The sequence below is a fragment of the Phoenix dactylifera genome, chromosome 1, assembly GCF_009389715.1.
Source record: "Phoenix dactylifera cultivar Barhee BC4 chromosome 1, palm_55x_up_171113_PBpolish2nd_filt_p, whole genome shotgun sequence".
In the NCBI taxonomy this organism is placed as follows: Eukaryota; Viridiplantae; Streptophyta; class Magnoliopsida; order Arecales; family Arecaceae; genus Phoenix; species Phoenix dactylifera.
The window spans coordinates 40,768,311-40,789,000 of NC_052392.1; the positions used below are offsets into that span (position 1 = coordinate 40,768,311).

Sequence of the window (20,690 nt, forward strand, 5' to 3'; positions counted from 1 at the left end):
CATATGCATGGATAAGTTGTGTTGAATTTGAATACTTAAGGTATGTTATGAGATTTTTATGGCACATCACAAGAAACACATACACAGTCACAGAATCACATACACAGTAGCACATACACAAGGTTTCAAAAGAAATTGTATTCATGTATTATTGTAAACCTTTGAAGTCAGTACATAGTTAAAAGAAGAAATCATTACAAGTATTGATTTCTACTACAAAAAGTGTTTCAAAATAGCCTAGGGTATACAAAAAGAAGATCCCTAGATGTCTACAAAAAGTTCCTTATCGGCGACGTTGCTCATAAGCCCTACAAGCTGCATCTATAAATGCATTGATTGAATCCATTAGGGTCTTGAACTGATCTCCCTGTGACTTATGGAAGGCTGCCACGAGTGCTTCAAATTCTATGGTTGCCATTTCAATTCTTCCTCTAAGTTGGGCAACCAAGGTGCCCACATTTCCTTCTGGGCTTGTCAACTCTTTAAGACTCTTTGAAATGGTCTTCAAGCTGTCCTTTAGCTCAATTGATCTGAATGTTTGGGTGGCACCCACACCAACTATTTCTTGCGTTGTAGCTTCAATTTGAGCTCTAATTTTCTTCAGCTCTTGTAGAAGCCCTTCATGTGAAGCTCTGATGGGGGCTAACTCAGTAGAGATCATGGATCTCATTTCCTCCCTCATCTGCTGGCAAATGACAGATGCTAAGGTACGCATCTGGTCTTCTGATAGGAAGGAGGGCCCACTGACTGGAGGAGGTGGTGGCATGGATGTGGAAGGTCCAGCTGAGCTGGAGGGTATATTAGGGAAATCCATGTGGCTGGGTGGAGGAGAGTGGTGGTCAGACTCCTGATGTGGGATCTCAGGCTCTAGGGTTTGAGCTTTTCTTTTTGGTATCTTGACCCAAGACCCATCTACCTTTTGAAACTCCATTCTTCGCATTGTGCCCTCATTATAGTAGTCGGTGTTTCTCAAGAGTTTTGCAGGTTCATTTTCGGGAATGTGAACCTTAAAGTGTTTAAATACTAGGGTAAATATCATGCCATAGGGTATACTAAACCTAGAATACCTATGACATAGAGCAATGTAGTTTAACATGAGTCTAGGGAGGTTTAGAGGAATCCCTAGTAGGATATGGTGCATGATAACTAAATCTCGCTCCGAAACAAAATCGAAGCGATCGGTTTTAGGAAACAAGACCCGGTTGACAATACTTAAAAGTAATCTCATCTCGGCATTTAGGTCTTGTGAGTTCACTACATCAAGAGGGCCGCAGTCCTCTCGTCCTAAAAGTAAGTTTAGGGCTATTTCCCTTTGGGGATGTGAGGTTGGAGCCTCACCGTCCTTAGGGATTTGCAAAACAGTGGATAAGATGTCCTCATTAATTTCTACTAATGTCCCCCGGACATATGCAGTGTACCCTAAGTCCCCTAAAGCCATATTACTAAACATTTCTCTAACAAGGCCGGGGTAGGTTGAGGTATTGAGGGTACAAAGGTGCTCCCACCCTTGGGCTCGGAGTCTCTCTCCAATAGAGAACCCCTCATTATTTAGAAAATGAAAATCTATGTACCTCCCGGTTGTTACTGTGCGATTTGCACAAGAAATGGTTGTGGTCGGCGGAGCAACCGGAGGAGACGGCGCGGAAGGTTCTTCCCTCCGTTCCTCACCGTCGGCCGCTGCCCTAGGAAGCCTCCCACCAGTCCTCCTAGCTCTTTTGGGTGCCATTGAATGGAAATCCTAGGGAAATGAGGAGAAAGAGGCTAGGGTTTGTGTTGGAGAAAAATGGAGGCTAGGGTTTTTGTTTTTGTCGGGGATGAAAGGGAAAGCTCGGGTCGGCTCGAGCTGTTTCGACCTATTTAAAAACACTCGTTCGGTCCCCGAGACGTCTCCGTGACTAAGGCGAGACGTCTCGCCTGGGGGGACATCTCTGCGATTTGCCAGAGACGTCTCCGGCACTGAAAAATTTCAGACTGAATTCTATCTTTTCTCAATTTTTTATTTAATCACCCTAATCAACATGATTTCTTTTGATAAACACAGAGTGAATTTGTTTGTGATCCTCCCCCTTAATAATACATCCTATAATAATTTGATAATGATTTTTGAATTATTAATATTGAAATGAGGAATGTTTGACCAAATTTCGAATACCTATAAAATAGGCTCTGAAAATATCTCCATGAAGAGTCCAAGGGAGGGTAACCATCCTCCGAAAAGTCAAACAGTTCGTCATTTAGCTTAGATGAATTCATGCTTTCACTTATGTTTACCTTGAGGTGGATTACTAGTTTGAGTAGCAAAGCTATGCAATACAAGTTCAATTTATTTGCTAGGATCATACAAGCTCAAAGCATTCCTTAAGAAGTTGAATCTATCTTTACAAAGGGGCTTTGTAAAGATATCGGCCAATTGATTTTCAGTACATACATATTCAATCATCACATCATTTTTCAGCACATGATCCCTAATAAAATGATGCCTAATCTCTATATGCTTTGACTTAGAGTGTTGGACAGGATTTTTTGTTAAATTAATTGCACTTGTATTATCACATTTAATTGGTATATTATCCATTTTGATGCCGAAGTCTTCAAGTTGTTGCTTAATCCAAAGAACTTGGGCACAACAGCTTCCAGCTGCAATGTACTCAGTCTCAGCTGTGGACAAGGCAACTGAATTTTGTTTCTTGCTAAACCAGGAAACCAAATTTGCACCTAAGAATTGACATGTGCCACTTGTGCTTTTTCTGTCGAGTTTGCACCCGGCAAAATCAGCATCGGAATAAGCAATTAAATTTATGTCAGATTGTTTAGAATACCATAAGCCTACATTAGATGTCCCTACCAGATATCTAAAAATTCTTTTAACAGCTTGCAAGTGTGATTCCTTAGGACATGCTTGGTATCTAGCACACATACAAACACTGAATAATATATCTGGTCTACTAGTAGTAAGGTAAAGTAATGAGCCTATCATACCTCTGTACAATTTGCAGTCTATACTTTTACCTTTTTCATCTTTGTCAAGCTTGCAACTTGAGCCCATGGGTGTGCTGATTTCCTTTGCATCCTTCATCTTGAATTTTTCCAACATTTCCTTGACATATTTGGACTGACTGATGAAGATGCCTTCCTCTGATTGTTTTATTTGTAGCCCAAGGAAGAAGTTGAGCTCACCCATCATGCTCATTTCAAATTCTCCCTGCATAAGCTTGGCAAACTCTTGACAAAGACTATCATTAGTAGCACCAAAAATTATATCATCCACATAAATTTGTACAAGCAGTAAGTCATTTCCTTTTCTTTTAATGAAGAGGGTTTTGTCTACATTTCCTCTCTTAAATTTGTTTTCAATTAGGAAATTACTTAATCTTTCGTACCATGCCCTAGGGGCTTGCTTAAGTCCATACAATGCTTTATGCAATTTATACACATAATCTGGATGTAAGTGATTTTCAAAACCTGGAGGTTGTCCTACATAAACTTCCTCCATTATATAACCATTTAAAAACGCACTTTTTACATCCATTTGATAGAGTTTAAAATCCATGAAGCATGCATATGCCAAAAGCAGTCTAATAGCTTCTAACCTAGCAACAGGAGCAAAAGTTTCATCGAAATCTATTCCTTCCTCCTGATTATAGCCTTTGGCCACTAGCCTAGCTTTGTTTCTTATTACTATTCCATCTTCATCTAGTTTATTTCTATATACCCATTTGGTGCCTATAATTGAAACATTAGGGGGTCTTTTCATTAAAGTCCAAACTTCATTTCTTTCAAATTGGTTTAATTCCTCTTGCATAGCATTCATCCAATTATCATCTTTTTCAGCTTCTTCTAGTGATTTAGGCTCGATTTGTGTAACGAATGCAAGATAATTACTAGTATTTCTTAGAGAGGATCTTGTCCTTACCCCTTGTGAGGGATCACCAAGGATTAGATCCCTTGGATGACCATGTGCATACCTCCATTCCTTAGGAAGATCTTGATTTCTCAACGGAGGTTGGTCTTCTTCTTCATCTTGCTGAATTGTATCTTCTTTGATCTCATCCTCTTGTTGTTTGTCTTGTATGGAGAATTCCTTCATTGGGTCTTCAAGTATACCTGCATCACCATCTTCTTCTTTTCTAGGAGAATCTCCATTAGCTTCATCAAAAACAACATGAATGAATTCTTCAACAACGAGAGTTCTCTTGTTGAAGACCCTGTATGCTCTACTAGATGAGGAATAACCTAAGAAGATCCCCTCATCTGATTTAGCACTAAATTTGCTTAGATTGTCCTTTCCATTATTTAAAATAAAGCATCGACAACCGAAAACATGAAAATAGCTTATATTTGGTTTCTTACCTTTTATTAACTCATAAGGTGTTTTCTTCAAGATGGATCTAACTAATGCACGGTTTAAAATGTGACATGCAGTATTTATTGCTTCAGCCCAAAAATATTTTGGTAGATCTGATTCGCACAACATGGTACGAGCCATATCTGCTAGTGTGCGATTCTTCCTCTCTACCACCCCATTTTGTTGGGGTGTCCTAGGTGCCGAGAAATTGTGATTGATACCATTTTCGTCACAAAACTTTTCAAAGTGCTGATTTTCAAACTCGGTACCATGATCACTCCTAATTGCTTTTAGTTTAAGATTGAGTTCATTCGAAACTCTATTATGAAACTTGATAAAAGCGGGAAGGGACTCATCTTTATGTGCAAGAAATGAAACCCATGTAAAACGTGAAAAATCATCAACAATTACAAGACCAAATTTCTTACCCCCTAGACTAGCAGTTCTAGTGGGTCCAAACAAATCCATGTGGATTAGTTCTAAGGGTTTTGTTGTTGAGACTATGTTTTTAGACTTGAAAGAGCTTCTCGTTTGTTTCCCTAATTGACATGCAGCACAAATTTTGTTCTTTTCAAAATCTATCTTTGGTAGTCCTTTGACTAGATCTTTTGTAATCAATTTAGAAACTAAATCCATGCTAGCATGTCCTAACCTACGATGCCATAACCAACTAGTCTCATTGACTTTGGGACTCATGGCTACAAGACATTGGCCATCCTTCATGGTGAGATCATCAAGATCAACCATGTAAACATTTCCATGCCTATGTCCTGTGAGTATGATCTCATTGTCAATTGGACTACTAATTATGCATAGTGATGATTCAAATGACACTTTAAATCCCTTGTCACAAAATTGACTTATACTTAATAGATTATGTTTTAGTCCATTAACTAACAATACATTGTCAATAAAAGAGGAGGGTGAAATGGAGATTTTACCAACACCAATGATTTGACCTTTAGCATTGTCTCCAAATGTGACTACTCCTCCTTCTTTTGATTTCAAAGTGACGAAGAGACTCTTGTCACCGGTCATATGCCTTGAGCAACCACTATCAAGATACCACATTCTCCTTTTATTCCCGGCTGCAAGGCATACCTGCAAAATGATCATGTGAAGCTCTTAGGTACCCAAGTTTTCTTGGGTCCTTCGTGGTTAGTGTAGTTGGTTCCCTTAGGCACCCATACTTTAGTTATGTTTTTAGCTTTCACAAATGTACTCTTGTTAGTTTGGATCTTTCTTTGAATACAACAGTAGGCTTTATGTCCATTCTTTCCGCAATGAAAGCATGTAGGTTTTTCAGTTTTTACATCTTTTGCTTTTACAAAGAAATTCTTTAGATACTTTTGTTGTTTGTTAGTTTTATATCCTAATCCGGCTTTATTAAAAATAGCTCTTTGATTTGAAAGAATAAGATTTAATTTTTCAGAGCTTTGTGTGAATTTTTCAACAATTGGTTTGTATTTATGTACCTCATTCTTAAGATTTAAATTTTCTTTAACTAGTTCTTCCTTATCCTTTTTAAGGGATTCAACATTTTGTGCAAGTGAGGTATTATTATCGAGTAGAGATTTTACTTTTAGATTTAATTCCTTAATTAGTGTTTTTCCCGTTTTATTTTCAATGCTAAGTTTTAAGTTTCTATTTTCTAGGTCAATGGTGTTAATATTTTTAACGCTCTCCTTCTCAATCAATAGGTTTTCAATATCTTCTTTCAGTTTTTGATTGGAGGCTTTTAACTCTTTATTCTTTGCTCCTAACATACTACAATCACCCATAAGTTCTTGAAAAGCTTCATACAATTCTTCTAAAGTAAAATTTATAGTTGAGTTTTGACATACCTCGTCGTCTTCGAATGCCATGAAGCACAAATTGGCGGTCTCTTCCTTCTCTTCCTCGGAGGATGATGTGTCACTATCATCCCATGTTGCTTTCAATGCCTTCTTCTTCTTCTTTCCAAAAAACTTCTTTTGTTGAGGGCATTCGGAACGAATGTGTCCCGGTCTCTTGCAATCGTAGCATATGATTGGGTCTCTTTCTTTTTCTTTTTCTTTTTCCCAATCATTTCTCCCTCCAAACTTTTTCCTTGGAAAGAGTTTCTTTTTCCTCATGAATTTTTTAAACTTCCTAACTATCAAACCCAAGTCCTCGTCCTCACTTTCTTCCTCACTCTCACTACTTTCTTCTTCACACACACTCGAAGTAGCCTTGAGTGCAATTGTCTTTTTCTTTGGCAAATCATCTTCATGTTGCTTCATCGTGAGCTCATGCGTCATCAATGAGCCCAAAAGTTGTTCTAGCCCCAAGGTGTTGAGGTCTTTGGCTTCTACGATCGCCGTGACCTTTGCTTCCCATGCTTTCGGCAAAGACCTGAGAATTTTACTTACAAGTTCCGGATTAGTATAAGATTTACCCAAACTCTTTAGACCATTAATTATATCGGTAAAGCGTGTAAACATGCATGTGATGGTTTCATTGGGTTTCATCTTAAACAGCTCATATTTGTGAACTAGAATGTTCACTTTGGACTCTTTGACTTGATTTGTACCCTCGTGGGTAACTTCAAGCCTATCCCATATTTTCTTAGCGGAACTACATGTGGAGACTCTGTTAAACTCATTTACATCTAGAGCACAAAATAATGAGTTCATGGCTCTTGAATTGAGTTGAGCCATCCTATCATCATTCTCATTCCAATCCTCCTCAGGTTTGGGAACTTGAATGCCATTAACCATGTGTGATGGTTCTTGTGGTCCCTTGACTATAACCCTCCACAAGGCATAGTCTTGTGCTTGAATGAAGATTCTCATTCTAGTCTTCCAATAGGTATAATTTGTCCCATTGAAGAGTGGAGGTCTATTGGTTGCTTGCCCCTCAGCAGGAACATTGTTAAAGGGTGTTGCCATCTAGATCTTTGGCTAAGACGGTTAGGTCTTTCAAGAAATACACAGAGCACCTGCTCTGATACCACTTGTTGCCCAGAGATGGTCACCCAAGAGGGGGGGTGAATTGGGTGTTTTAAAACTTTTGTCTAATTAAAAAAATAAAACACACAAATGTATGAGCTAAAGCTAAAATAAAGCTATGAAGACAAACAATCGCAAACACAAGCTTTTATAGTGGTTCGGAGCCTCCACTGCTCCTACATCCACTCCCCAAAGCACCTTTGGGAATTTTCACTATAATCCACGATTACAGTACGGTAGTTTTGCGAGTTCACTACCTGTTGCCCAGTAGATACAACCCAAGAGGGGGGGGGGTGAATTGGGTCTTATAAAACTTTTAAGCTACTTCTAACACTTTTCAATTAATTATGCTAAGTTGTATAGTTGCACAGTGGAATTTAAACTTAGCAATAGGTTGATTTATCGAATGAGACTTGATTAAGTAAATTTAATATGCTTGCAACTAAAGGATGCGCGGATAAGAGTTAAGCATGCAATTTATCTAGGTAAGTAAGTGAGCAAGATAGACAATGACAAAAAGCATCACAAACACAACAAACATATAGTGGTTCGGTGCACCCCAGCACCTACATCCACTCCCCAAGACCTCTTGGGAATTTCACTATAATCCTACAGATTACAGCCGGTTGTTTTACAAGCTCACAACGAACTCGGTCGGTTTTCCCAGGCTCACCGACTAGAACCACCCGATTGTTTTCACGGGCTCACAATCCAACCCAGTTGGTTTTCCCAGAGGCTCACCAACCACAACCTTACAACGATTGTTTTCCGGGTTCACAATCAACCCAGTTGGTTTTCCCAAAGGCTCACCAACCACAACCTTACAATGTTGGTTTTTCCCTTTGGCTCACCAACAAATCTTAACCCCTTGATTCAATCCCTTGATTGAATCAAGTTACAAGATATTTAGAGCAAGAGTTTAAATCAAGTACAAGCTTCTCAAATAAGCGAATATAGCAAATATAAACAAGTAAAGTAAAGGGAAGAAGCCCTCAAACAGATTTGTAGATGGAGGAACTCGGCTTCTTCTTTACTTGACCCTCTTCTGATTTTTCACGAAGTAGAGGATCACCGAGGCAGCACACGGATGGAGAGGAAGCTTTGGGATTCACTTGGATGCTCTTCTTCTCTCTATTTTACTTTGAATGGCCCTTTTGTGCTTATGGGAGATTTTTCTTGTAATCTCTTTGAAATCTCTTCCCTAAATGTTCTCTCCCACTTCCATAAGTTCTCCCCTAGCTCTCTTCTTGTTTTTATAGCTTTAGATGGCGTGGAAACAAGAATATAGCCGTTAGAGACAAAAATAGAGCCGTTGGACACAGTCTGCACTTCCTGACAATATTACCGTTGGGATCGGAGTCGACTCGCGCGATCAGGAGTCGACTCGCCTGTTGCAGGAGTCGACTCGTGTTTTACTGGAGACGACTCGGCCACTGTTCCAAATTTGAATTAATGTGCTTGCTTTGTCCTAGAGTCGACTCGGACTAAAACTGGAGTCGACTCGCCAATAGCTGGAGACGACTCGGGCGCTTAGGGGTCGGCTCATTCTCAGGAATCCAGAGGACATATTTTCTGATTTTCTTCCTCGAGTCGACTCGGATTCTCTTGGAGTCGACTCGGCTCTCAGAGCCCGAAAACTGATCCTCTGTATTTTGGGGTCGCGCTGCCTTGGAGTCGACTCGAACTGTCTTGGAGTCGACTCGCCTCTCAGAGACGAAAATACCGTCTTCTGTCTTTGGGGTTGCGCTGTCTTGGAGTCGACTCAGACTTTGCGGGAGTCGACTCGGCTCTCAGTGTCTGAAATTGGCTCTCTGACTTTTTCCTTGTGTTCCTCTGAGAGTCGACTCTCACTTTCTTTGGAGTCGACTTGCCAACCATCGGAGTCGACTCGCGTTCCACTGGAGTCGACTCGAATCTCAGACCCGAAAACTCCTCTCTGACTTTTCTGCCTGTGACTCCTAGGAGTCGACTCATACTACCCTGGAGTCGACTCGGTGAACATCGGAGTCGACTCGCGCTCTTCAGGAGTCGACTCGTTGACAGGTTCTGAGATGAATCTTTCTGTCTGTTGCTCCTTGGAGTCGACTCGGAACTGTAGGAGTCGACTCGAGTGCCTTTCCTTTGAATTTTTCTTAAAACTTGCTCTTCTAAATTGAATCCTTTGAACTTGAGACTTGGGCCAATAAATTGTAGCTTTCTTCCAACTTTTCTTGAGAGCTTTGGAGGCCTTCTTGTGTTCTTCCAACTTGCTATGTTCCTTGCAAAATAAATATCTTTCTCCTTGCAACACAAACATTAGTATTTATACTTCAAGATTTTGTGATCATCAAAATCAATCTTTAAATCAATCTTTGGGTCATCAGTCTCCCCCTTTTTGATGATGACAAAACTTGGAGTATATGCAATATAAGATATATTGTGTTCTAGAAGTAATGCATAGCTAAGTTGCATGAAGTAAAAAAACATATATATTTAAGAACATACTTCATGATAATGCTTTAGATTTAATCAGCTTAACACAATCAACATATTTCAATTTAAGCTGATTTGTATTCAATTCAAAACAGAAAGCATTGAGCATATACTTAGATATTTCTCCCCCTTTTTGACAACATCAAAAAGATAGTGAAACATTAAGCACAAAGATAAGAATACTCAAATATTTCTTTTTCTTATTGTACTCTGATTTGCATGTCAAATTATTGCAAGGATATGAATCATATAACTCAAGGCAATAATATTAGAATCAGATTAATGAGCATAGATCAGAGACAATTAAGATAATTTCAGAGCAGAACACATCGAATGTGATTTCAAGAAGTTTTCTAATTTGATACCACAGATAGTTTTCTAATCAAGTGTAGGTGGAATCTTTCTTAAGTTAATTCAAGAAGTCCCACAAATGATATTCAAGGAAAACACGAATGGAAATCTAACCTCTCTTTAATAATAAGTATGAAAGCTTGTTCATTTAAGAACTTTTGCCCAAAATATTAAGTATTTTATCAACATGAGAGCAATTTAATTAATTTTCAGAGTATAAGATCAAAACTCATATACTTGAAAAACATATCATCACGTTGGATCATTAATTCTTAATGACTTCAAAGTTCTTTAATGATAATAAGAGCATTGGGGCACAAATACCAAAATATGGATTCATGCAATATTTGATATATCTTAGAGCTCTCTTAAAGACTTTCTTTTATTCCTTTAGAAAATAAGCACAATTTGATACATAAAAATAGGAATTGGCACACAATTTAAGTTCTAAAGAGCAAGCCAATTTGGACTCATTAGTAAATTTCAAAATAGATTTTCTAAGAGATACTAAAAAAAAATTCAACACGTTATTCTCCCTCTTTTTCATTAAGTTAGAGGCTCTTAAGATCAACTGTTTGACTTGCAATTTGGTTCATGATGTATGCATAAGAAATATTAACCAAATAACAATCCTCAAGATGTATCATAAAGATTTTTGCGGTTAAGTTCCATAATACCTCTCCTTCTGAAATTTTCTTTCTCCCCCTCAATTGATTATTCCATTTAACAGTTTAGAGTTTGAAGATAATGTTCAATAAAATTGTCAATCTCAAAAATATGTTTTCCATAAGTTTCAGCTTATTTTCATAAGACTCAAGGTATGAGATAAGACAACCTTTATAGAACTCTTCTCAAGGCATAAACTTATAATTAAAGCAAGTATTGTATTATAAGGAGGTTCATCAAAATCAATCCATAAAAATCAAGGTATGCTTCAAATTGAAGTAACTTTAGGATAAGATATCTAAAGCTCCCCCTCAAAAGATGCATACTTCTTTAATCATTCTTTTCTTTTGTTGAATTTCAGATTTTAATGTTAAACGTGAATAAACCTGAAACTTTATGATATCAAGAATGTAGAGTGATCTAGAATTATTTAAAATTTATAGTAATCACTCTTTCTAATCCTTTAAGAACAAGTTTTGCTTTCTCCTAATCTTAGAGAAAAATGTATAGAAATATTAATCAGAAAATGATTCATTTGAAGCTCAGTTTTTTTCAAAGGCATTTACATTTTCTTTCTTTTAGAATCATTCGAGTGAGCTGAAATATTTCTTGCTTTAAGATCATTCACTCTATTCTGTCTTTAACAATGTAGGAGAGAAAAACATATAGATGATCATTGAAATATATATATTTATAGAACTCAATTTCTTAATCACAGTTTTTCAGCAATGTATACATGAAGCCCAATAGTTTTTTTTTATTATCAAAATAAAATCATATATTTAAAAATATTTACTTGCAATCAAGATCATTGAATGCCACATCATTTAGGCCAATATTAGTATACTTTGAAGCTAAGAAATGATATGTTTCGGATTCGTATCGGAGCAATCAACCAAAGGCATCAAAATTAATTCTGTTTTTCTTTCATTAAGATTTTATTTAGAAATCATATGGAGTTCAAGCTTTTATACAAAATCAGATTCTGAATTACATAGGATTTTCAATTGAGGCTTTCAAAAACATAATTTGAGATATGTATCTTCCAGATTGTAGCTCATCTTAAATCATTACGTTTGAAAACACATATTTCAAACATGTAAGAGCATATTCAGAGTATTTGTATTTATGTTGAGTTTTGGTATGAGTTAGAACATTATATACCAAAGTTAATCAAGATGAAGGATAAAAACAACTCAATTCATTTTGCCTAAATAGAGATATCCTTCTCTTCTCCTTTTTACAAATTTATTCAACTTTCAGGTTTTAACGATGATTGTTAACGACAAATCTGAAAATTTCTTTTCAATAATACCAAACAAAAGATGTTATGTAGCATTTCAAACATTCAATCAAATTGTCCAAGTATGAAGCATTACAAAATATTGAGAACCCATAATTCAAGACATCATGCCACATGCAAGATATATTATGGGTTAAGTCATGCATTAAAATAATAAGAACAAGCATATCAAGGATCAAAATCAATTCTTTTCAAATAAACTCCCCCTATTTAAATATAATTTTGCACTGATTTCATCCTTAAAGTGTGTTTTCAAGTGATTAAAAATTTGACTTGATTCTTCTTATATACTTTCATTTACTTTGTCTTTCATTTTTAACTTTCCTATGTTCTATACTCTACTTGCTCCCTATCCGGTGGAGTTGGGAAGGGGCACGAGGTACTACCACTAGCCTCCCTCTTGTGCCGTCCCTAATATGCCCTACACCGAATAGTTGGGTCAAATAGTGCCGGATACTACCACTAGTCTCCCCATTGGCACCATCCCTATGATGAGCAATATAGAAAGGTTAAACTATTTACTTTAAACTCTCCCTCTATTTAAGTGTAATTCATTACGGATTTTATCCCTTTCACAAGTCAAATATATTATGCTTGTTTTGCTTTTCCTTAAGATGAAGTATTTGCCTTTACTTAGATTTTACTTCTCTTGAATAATATCCATTTTCTTTTCTTTATCTCTCTCTCTTTTTGTTATTCTCAAGTAATTTACATAAAAGAGCAGAATAAAGAATTAATCTTATGTATCATATATATGTATATCATGCAAACAACATTTTCATTATGCTCATGGATTCATAACTTCTCACAAGTTATTTTACATCCAAAATTTTAAGCATATACTTGTGTATTTCATGATTATGATATAGGCTAAGAAATCATTTAGTTTGGGCAAACCATGAAACAGTTTCTAAAAGTATAAGTCAGTCAATACACATATAGACATGATATCAAAAATTAATAATTAAAGAATTTAATCATGCCATCATAAGATTTAAGTTATTGACTTTGCTCAATTAATTTGTGAGAAAGGTATCTAAAATTACCTATTCATTATATATATTCTTCAAGCCAAACTAGATTTCTTACGTGTGAACTTTTGGCTGAAGAAGATCCTCTCTCTTGTTTGCATTTGAATGTTTGTTGTATCTTATGTAGAGGTGTCCTTCAAGTTGAAATCTCTCATTTTCTTGCTCAAGGATCCTGCATTATTAACAAAATTCTTTTCTTTCTTGAAAGAAAGTTATTAGTTTCTTCAAGATACAAAACATTCATATAGCATATTTCTTAACTAGGTAACTCAATCTAAGATATGATAATAATTGAATGTTGAGTCACTTTACTCAAGAGATTGCCTAAACATAAGCAAACATATGTCACTTGAACTAAAGAGATAGTTTCATTAACCAAGACTGTTCAAGGACAAGCATGTGAAGCAATAGGAAGATTCATCAAGGTCAAATTAATTTCTTATTTTCAACATCAATTTAGCTTAGATTCTATTTGCTTAAGATAATTATCAATAAGGCATGCTAGCTAAGTTTTGATCAAATTGCCTTAAACAATTGTTTCTATCAAAATTCAGATTATGATTCATTTGTTATCAATAAATTATGATTCATTAGAGTTAGATTGAAGTCTTGCATAAGGGCACATAATGATCACACAATCTGGTCTATTAGGTGTATGATGAAATAATTATTCTATCATGCTTTTGATGCTTGTTCCAAATCACATATTGCTTTATCATATTGGTAATGAGTGTTTTCAAATAAGGTGGTTATTTTACATAGATTTTTTTAAATGAAATAACCACATAGACGTATATTCTACACATTCATTTGACAGAATATAAAGCTCATAAAGCAAGCAAATGATAATGGTGATCTTTACTTCTAATCATGCAAGAATTTCATCAAGATCTAATTCATCTTTTCTTGATTGAATCTTTTAGTAGTCACCAATTTTTCTTCATTAAGTGCATTTCTGAAAACTCAATTTGGTTCTAATTATTAACAAGTTTTCAGATTGTCATATGTAAAAGATTAAACATATCCATATATAAAGAATAAAGAATAAACTATAAAGATTAATATTTGATAATGAATCATTAGTCTCATAAAGAATAAACTGAATTGATATTTCTTTAACTAGAATCTTTTCATTGAATATTCTATATGCATTGCTTGATGAATGATATCCAAGGATAGAAATATCTTTATCAGATTTGGCATTATTTTCATAAGAATATATCAAGTATAACGTGTACGACTGAAAAATATGAAAGATATGCAGTAGTTCATTTTCTATTTTTCAGAAGATCAAATGGAGTTTTCATCAAAAATAGACCTAATGGAAACCATATATATGACAAGCAATGATGATAGCTTTTAAATGACTATCGTACAACATTGCCTTTTTCATTTCTTCAAGGATTCTATTAACCCTATTTTACTTATGGTGTTCTTTGGTGCAGAAATAATTGTATTCAATATTATTTTCTGTGCACAACTTAATACAAAATTGGTTTTCAACACTATGCCATGATACTTCTTTTACTTTCATAGTTTGCAAACCTTTTTCATTTGATCCCTTTCACAAGATTTAGCAAATGCAGAAAATACTTTAATTTTACTTGCCAAAAACAAATCCAATGTAAGTTTGTGAAAACTTAGTGATGGAAACAACATCTTTAGATTTAGAAATTGATTCTTGTTTGTTTCCTTAGTTAACATGCATAGTAAACTTTGACCTTGCAGAAGATATTCTAAGTAAACCAATGACAAGATCTTTTGAGATTACGTCCATACTAGCATAAGTTAATTTTATATACCAAAAAGAATTCTTTGATCATAGTATTTATAATGCATATATTCAAAGATATACCAAGTACACATTTTCATATCTATGATCAATGAACAATAATGCCATGGATAAAAACTCTCAGTCAAGCATATAGAGAATTCATAGAGTTATTCTTAGGAGAATTGATTTACCAAATTATCCATCTATAAGTAAAGCATAATCTAGAAAGATGGAGTGATTTGGATATATTTTCTTTTCATATCAGAAATATTACTTATATCACAAGAAAAGAATGATTAATACTTGCAAGATGTGTTTTAATCAACTAATAAAACAATTTCAGTATGAGAGGATGCAAGAATTACTAATTTCATTATTTCTTCCATTTTAGTCACTTTTCTTAAGTATATTTTAAGTTTCATTCTTTAATATATGTCTAGAGCACCCAATGTCCAATTTAACATCTTTTGTTGGAGCCTTGAGTGCTAGACACACCTGCAGAAAATATTTAGATTTTCAACTTAGGAACCCAAGCTCTTTTGGGTCCGTGCAGGTTAGCTATTATTGTTCCTTTTGGAACCCATATTTTCTTAATAGCTATTTTGTCCATCGGCTTGCAGATTTTAGGGCTACAAGAAGTGTATTTCTGCATCTTCTTATTAAATTTAACAAACATGGATTTAACATGAGTGGTATATAACCCTTCAGTTTTCTGTTTTTGCCTTTTAGGTTTATCAAATTTATAATGTACAGATTTAGGAACAGAAGAGATTTTGCATAACCTTTGTTCCTGTTTATCAGCATTATAAGAATCTATTTTAAAATGATTAGAAACTGTTTTAACAAACATATTCTTGAAAGATTTTTGGGTGTACCAAGGTTGACATCCCAATCCAATATTATCAAATTCAGCTCTTTGATTATTTATCATTAGATTCAACTTTTCAGAGCTTAAAGTAAATCTTTCAACAACGGGTTTTAATGTGTCAACTTCTTTAGTTAATCTTTTGTTATCTTCTGAAAGCAATTCATTATTTTTCTTAAGTTTATCATGGCTTTCAGTGAGAAGTTGGTTTTTCTGATTTAGTTCTTGATTTTCTTTCCTCAAGTTCTTGTTCTTACAAACAAGTTTCTTATATTCTAAATACAAATCAGAAAAGGCATCGTGAAGTTCATCAAATGTAAAATTGCTTTCAGTTTCAGCATGTACCTCTTGTGCCATGAAACATGAATTTGCAATATGATACTGCTCTTCTTCTACACATGATGTTTCAGATTTGTTAGGGCATTCATATTTAACTTCAAGCATATTCCATATATCTTTAGCAGTTATGCAAGAAGATATGTAATTAAACTCATTCCTATCTAATGCACAATATAATAGGTTCATAGCCTTAGCATTCAGTTCAGCCAAATTTTTATCAAACATACTTTCAATTAATTTCGTGGGTGTGTGTAGGCCATTTGTTATGACATTCCATAGCTCATAGTTTTGTAATTGAGTAAAGATTTTCATTCTAGCTTTCCATTGAATATAGTTAGATCCATCAAACAGTGGAGGTCTGTTTGTGGACAGTCCCTCAGCAGGTAATACGTTATGTGGGGTTGTCATGATCTTTGGCTCTAGTTGGTTAAGACTACAAATAATATTTGAGCACCTGCTCTGATACCACTTGTTGCCCAATAGATACAACCCAAGAGGGGGGGTGAATTGGGTCTTATAAAACTTTTAAGCTACTTCTAACACTTTTCAATTAATTATGCTAAGTTGTATAGTTGCACAGTGGAATTTAAACTTAGCAATAGGTTGATTTATCGAATGAGACTTGATTAAGTAAATTTAATATGCTTGCAACTAAAGGATGCGCGGATAAGAGTTAAGCATGCAATTTATCTAGGTAAGTAAGTGAGCAAGATAGACAATGACAAAAAGTATCACAAACACAACAAACATATAGTGGTTCGGTGCACCCCAGCACCTACATCCACTCCCCAAGACCTCTTGGGAATTTCACTATAATCCTACAGATTACAGCCGGTTGTTTTACAAGCTCACAACCCAACTTGTTGTTTTACGAGGTCACAACGAACTCGGTCGGTTTTCCCAGGCTCACCGACTAGAACCACCCGATTGTTTTCACGGGCTCACAATCCAACCCAGTTGGTTTTCCCAGAGGCTCACCAACCACAACCTTACAACGATTGTTTTCCGGGTTCACAATCAACCCAGTTGGTTTTCCCAAAGGCTCACCAACCACAACCTTACAACGTTGGTTTTTCCCTTTGGCTCACCAACAAACCTTAACCCCTTGATTCAATCCCTTGATTGAATCAAGTTACAAGATATTTAGAGCAAGAGTTTAAATCAAGTACAAGCTTCTCAAATAAGCGAATATAGCAAATATAAACAAGTAAAGTAAAGGGAAGAAGCCCTCAAACAGATTTGTAGATGGAGGAACTCGGCTTCTTCTTTACTTGACCCTCTTCTGATTTTTCACGAAGTAGAGGATCACCGAGGCAGCACACGGATGGAGAGGAAGCTTTGGGATTCACTTGGATGCTCTTCTTCTCTCTATTTTACTTTGAATGGCCCTTTTGTGCTTATGGAAGATTTTCCTTGTAATCTCTTTGAAATCTCTTCCCTAAATGTTCTCTCCCACTTCCATAAGTTCTTCCCTAGCTCTCTTCTTATTTTTATAGCTTTAGATGGCGTGGAAACAAGAATATAGCCGTTAGAGACAAAAATAGAGCCGTTGGACACAGTCTGCACTTCCTGACAATATTACCGTTGGGATCGGAGTCGACTCCTGATCAGGAGTCGACTCGCCTGTTGCAGGAGTCGACTCGTGTTTTACTGGAGACGACTCAGCCACTGTTCCAAATTTGAATTAATGTGCTTGCTTTGTCCTAGAGTCGACTCGGACTAAAACTGGAGTCGACTCGCCAATAGCTGGAGACGACTCGGGCGCTTAGGGGTCGGCTCATTCTCAGGAATCCAGAGGACATATTTTCTGATTTTCTTCCTCGAGTCGACTCGGATTCTCTTGGAGTCGACTCGGCTCTCAGAGCCCGAAAACTGATCCTCTGTATTTTGGGGTCGCGCTGCCTTGGAGTCGACTCGAACTGTCTTGGAGTCGACTCGCCTCTCAAAGACGAAAATACCGTCTTCTGTCTTTGGGGTTGCGCTGTCTTGGAGTCGACTCAGACTTTGCGGGAGTCGACTCGGCTCTCAGTGTCTGAAATTGGCTCTCTGACTTTTTTCTTGTGTTCCTCTGAGAGTCGACTCTCACTTTCTTTGGAGTCGACTTGCCAACCATCGGAGTCGACTCGCGTTCCACTGGAGTCGACTCGAATCTCAGACCCGAAAACTCCTCTCTGACTTTTCTGCCTGTGACTCCTAGGAGTCGACTCATACTACCCTGGAGTCGACTCGGTGAACATCGGAGTCGACTCGCGCTCTTCAGGAGTCGACTCGTTGACAGGTTCTGAGATGAATCTTTCTATCTGTTGCTCCTTGGAGTCGACTCGGAACTGTAGGAGTCGACTCGAGTGCCTTTCCTTTGAATTTTTCTTAAAACTTGCTCTTCTAAATTGAATCCTTTGAACTTGAGACTTGGGCCAATAAATTGTAGCTTTCTTCCAACTTTTCTTGAGAGCTTTGGAGGCCTTCTTGTGTTCTTCCAACTTGCTATGTTCCTTGCAAAATAAATATCTTTCTCCTTGCAACACAAACATTAGTATTTATACTTCAAGGTTTTGTGATCATCAAAATCAATCTTTAAACCAATCTTTGGGTCATCACTACCCAACTCGTTGTTTTACACCGGGCTAACAACAAACCCTATAACCCCCAATTTCACTTAGGCTTGGGACGCCTTTCCCTTGTTCCAAGTCCCTTGACTGGAACAAGCACCACAATGAAAGGTTTTACAAAGGATTGAAAAGCTCTAAATAAGCAAATATGACAATGATAAATAATAGAACCCGGAAGAATCCTTTTGCCGTTGGAAGCGTGGGAAATGATGATTCTTCCGATGTGGATCGCGTAGGCTTGAGTATGAGCTTTGAATCCCGAGCGGAAGAGAGTGGTTGAGCTTGAAATCACTTGGGAAGCTTGAAAGCACTTGATTTCTTCACTTGAATGCACTCACTCCCTTGAACTTCTCTCTCTTGCTTCTCTCTTAAATGATCTAGCTTTTGGTTGGTGAAGAGTTGTTGAGAAGCACTTAAGAGGTCCCTTTTATAGCCCAAAAAGCAAATATAGCCGTTAGAGATAAAGTAAAAGAGATTTGAAATTCAAACCAAACCTGCAAAAGTTGTCAGTCGCGTCCCAGGCGCTCCGGAGACGTCTCCGCTTCAACGCGAGACGTCTCGGCTGTATAAATTTACTTTTCACTTTGTTTGGGGTCGACTTGGCACTTTACGGGGACGACTCTGGAATTGTATTGTTTGAATCCTTGTTTTTCTGTTTTTCTGAGAGGGTCGTCTCTGTACTTTACGGGGATGTCTCGGCTTGTTTGCACTTTTTGCATGGGACGACTCCGCTGCCTTGGGGACGACTCCGCTGTTATAACTCCGAAAAACATGTCTTCTGGAATTCTCTGAGAGAGTCGACTCCGCTCTTTCAGGGGACGTCTCCGCTGCCTTATCACCGAAAATGACATCCTCTGGAAAACCCTGAGAGAGCCGACTCCGCTACCTCGGGGACGACTCGGGAAGTCTGCTTTTTACTTGCGGGGACGACTCCGCGTACGGTGGGGACGTCTCGCGCATATCTCTTGAAAACTGCCTTTCTGCCGCCACTGAGAGAGTCGACTCCGCTACTGAGAGAGTCGACTCCGCTATCGCGGGGACGACCCGGCAGGTGCCGGGGACGTCTCCAGACGTGCCAGTTCTTCCTGTTTGTGCCAGAGACGTCTCTGAGACAACCCGGAGACGTCTCGGCTGTCCCTGAACTTTTTCTTTCATCTCAAAAATTCTTCAATAAGTCCTTAAAAAATCATGGGAACTTGCCTAAACATTTCTTAACAATATTCTTAATAAAATACATGAAATCCTCAATTAAATTGTTAAGATAAATGGAATTATACTCTAGTGTTTTGTATTCATCAAAATTCATTAGGGGGTCAACAGGATTTTTCATCATGCAGCGGAGATCACCACGATGACCACGTCGAGATCCTTTGAGATGGCTAGAGACATCTGGAATATCCGTTTCACTTTCACAGTACCCAGGTTTGCCTTTTTTTTATGAGTGCCCCCACCCCTTGTTCATTTAAAAGTCAATTTCGATGGCGACATGTCGGCGGATGGAGTGTATGGAGGAGTGGGCTTTGTGATCAAAGATCACCATAATATGATGATAGTGGTAGGGGCTTGATGCAACCTCAATCTGACTGTCATTGAGGTACAGCTTCAGGTCTTCTGAAAGGGCATTACCTTTGCGAGGAAAGTTCTTCGAGCAGATAAGATCCACCTCGAGGGAGACCCCTGATCGATTGGATATGGAGAGTAGACCACTACGGAGACGGTCACCCGTTGATCAGTGAGACTCACAGACTGGCCAGAAAGATAGAAGAGAGGCATTCGCCCAAGGAGCGCTTCCGAAACGCAGGTCTAGAGACATCTATTCAATGGTAAAAGAATCCGCCATTCCGACAGCTAGTCGTTACACTTCGGAAGAATGAGGGGCAAAGGGATTGATCGAGAAAGATTTCTTGTTCTTATTATAAAATCGTGATTTGATCCGCATATGTTTGGTACGGAGAGTTGTATGCTG

The 20,690-nt window shown here is 37.2% G+C and overlaps 1 protein-coding gene across 1 annotated transcript; it reads right to left on the bottom strand.

The window, feature by feature from the left end:
- Window positions 1–2,374: 2,374 nt before the first annotated feature.
- On the bottom strand, window positions 2,375–7,218 carry LOC120113034 (the record flags this gene model as incomplete). The annotated part of the gene is made up of 3 exons (XM_039133539.1): window positions 2,375–3,589; window positions 4,148–5,407; window positions 6,685–7,218. Coding segments are annotated over 3 exons (3,009 nt in total), but the record flags the coding sequence as incomplete, so codon positions are not given.
- Between the last annotated feature and the right edge of the window lie 13,472 nt (window positions 7,219–20,690).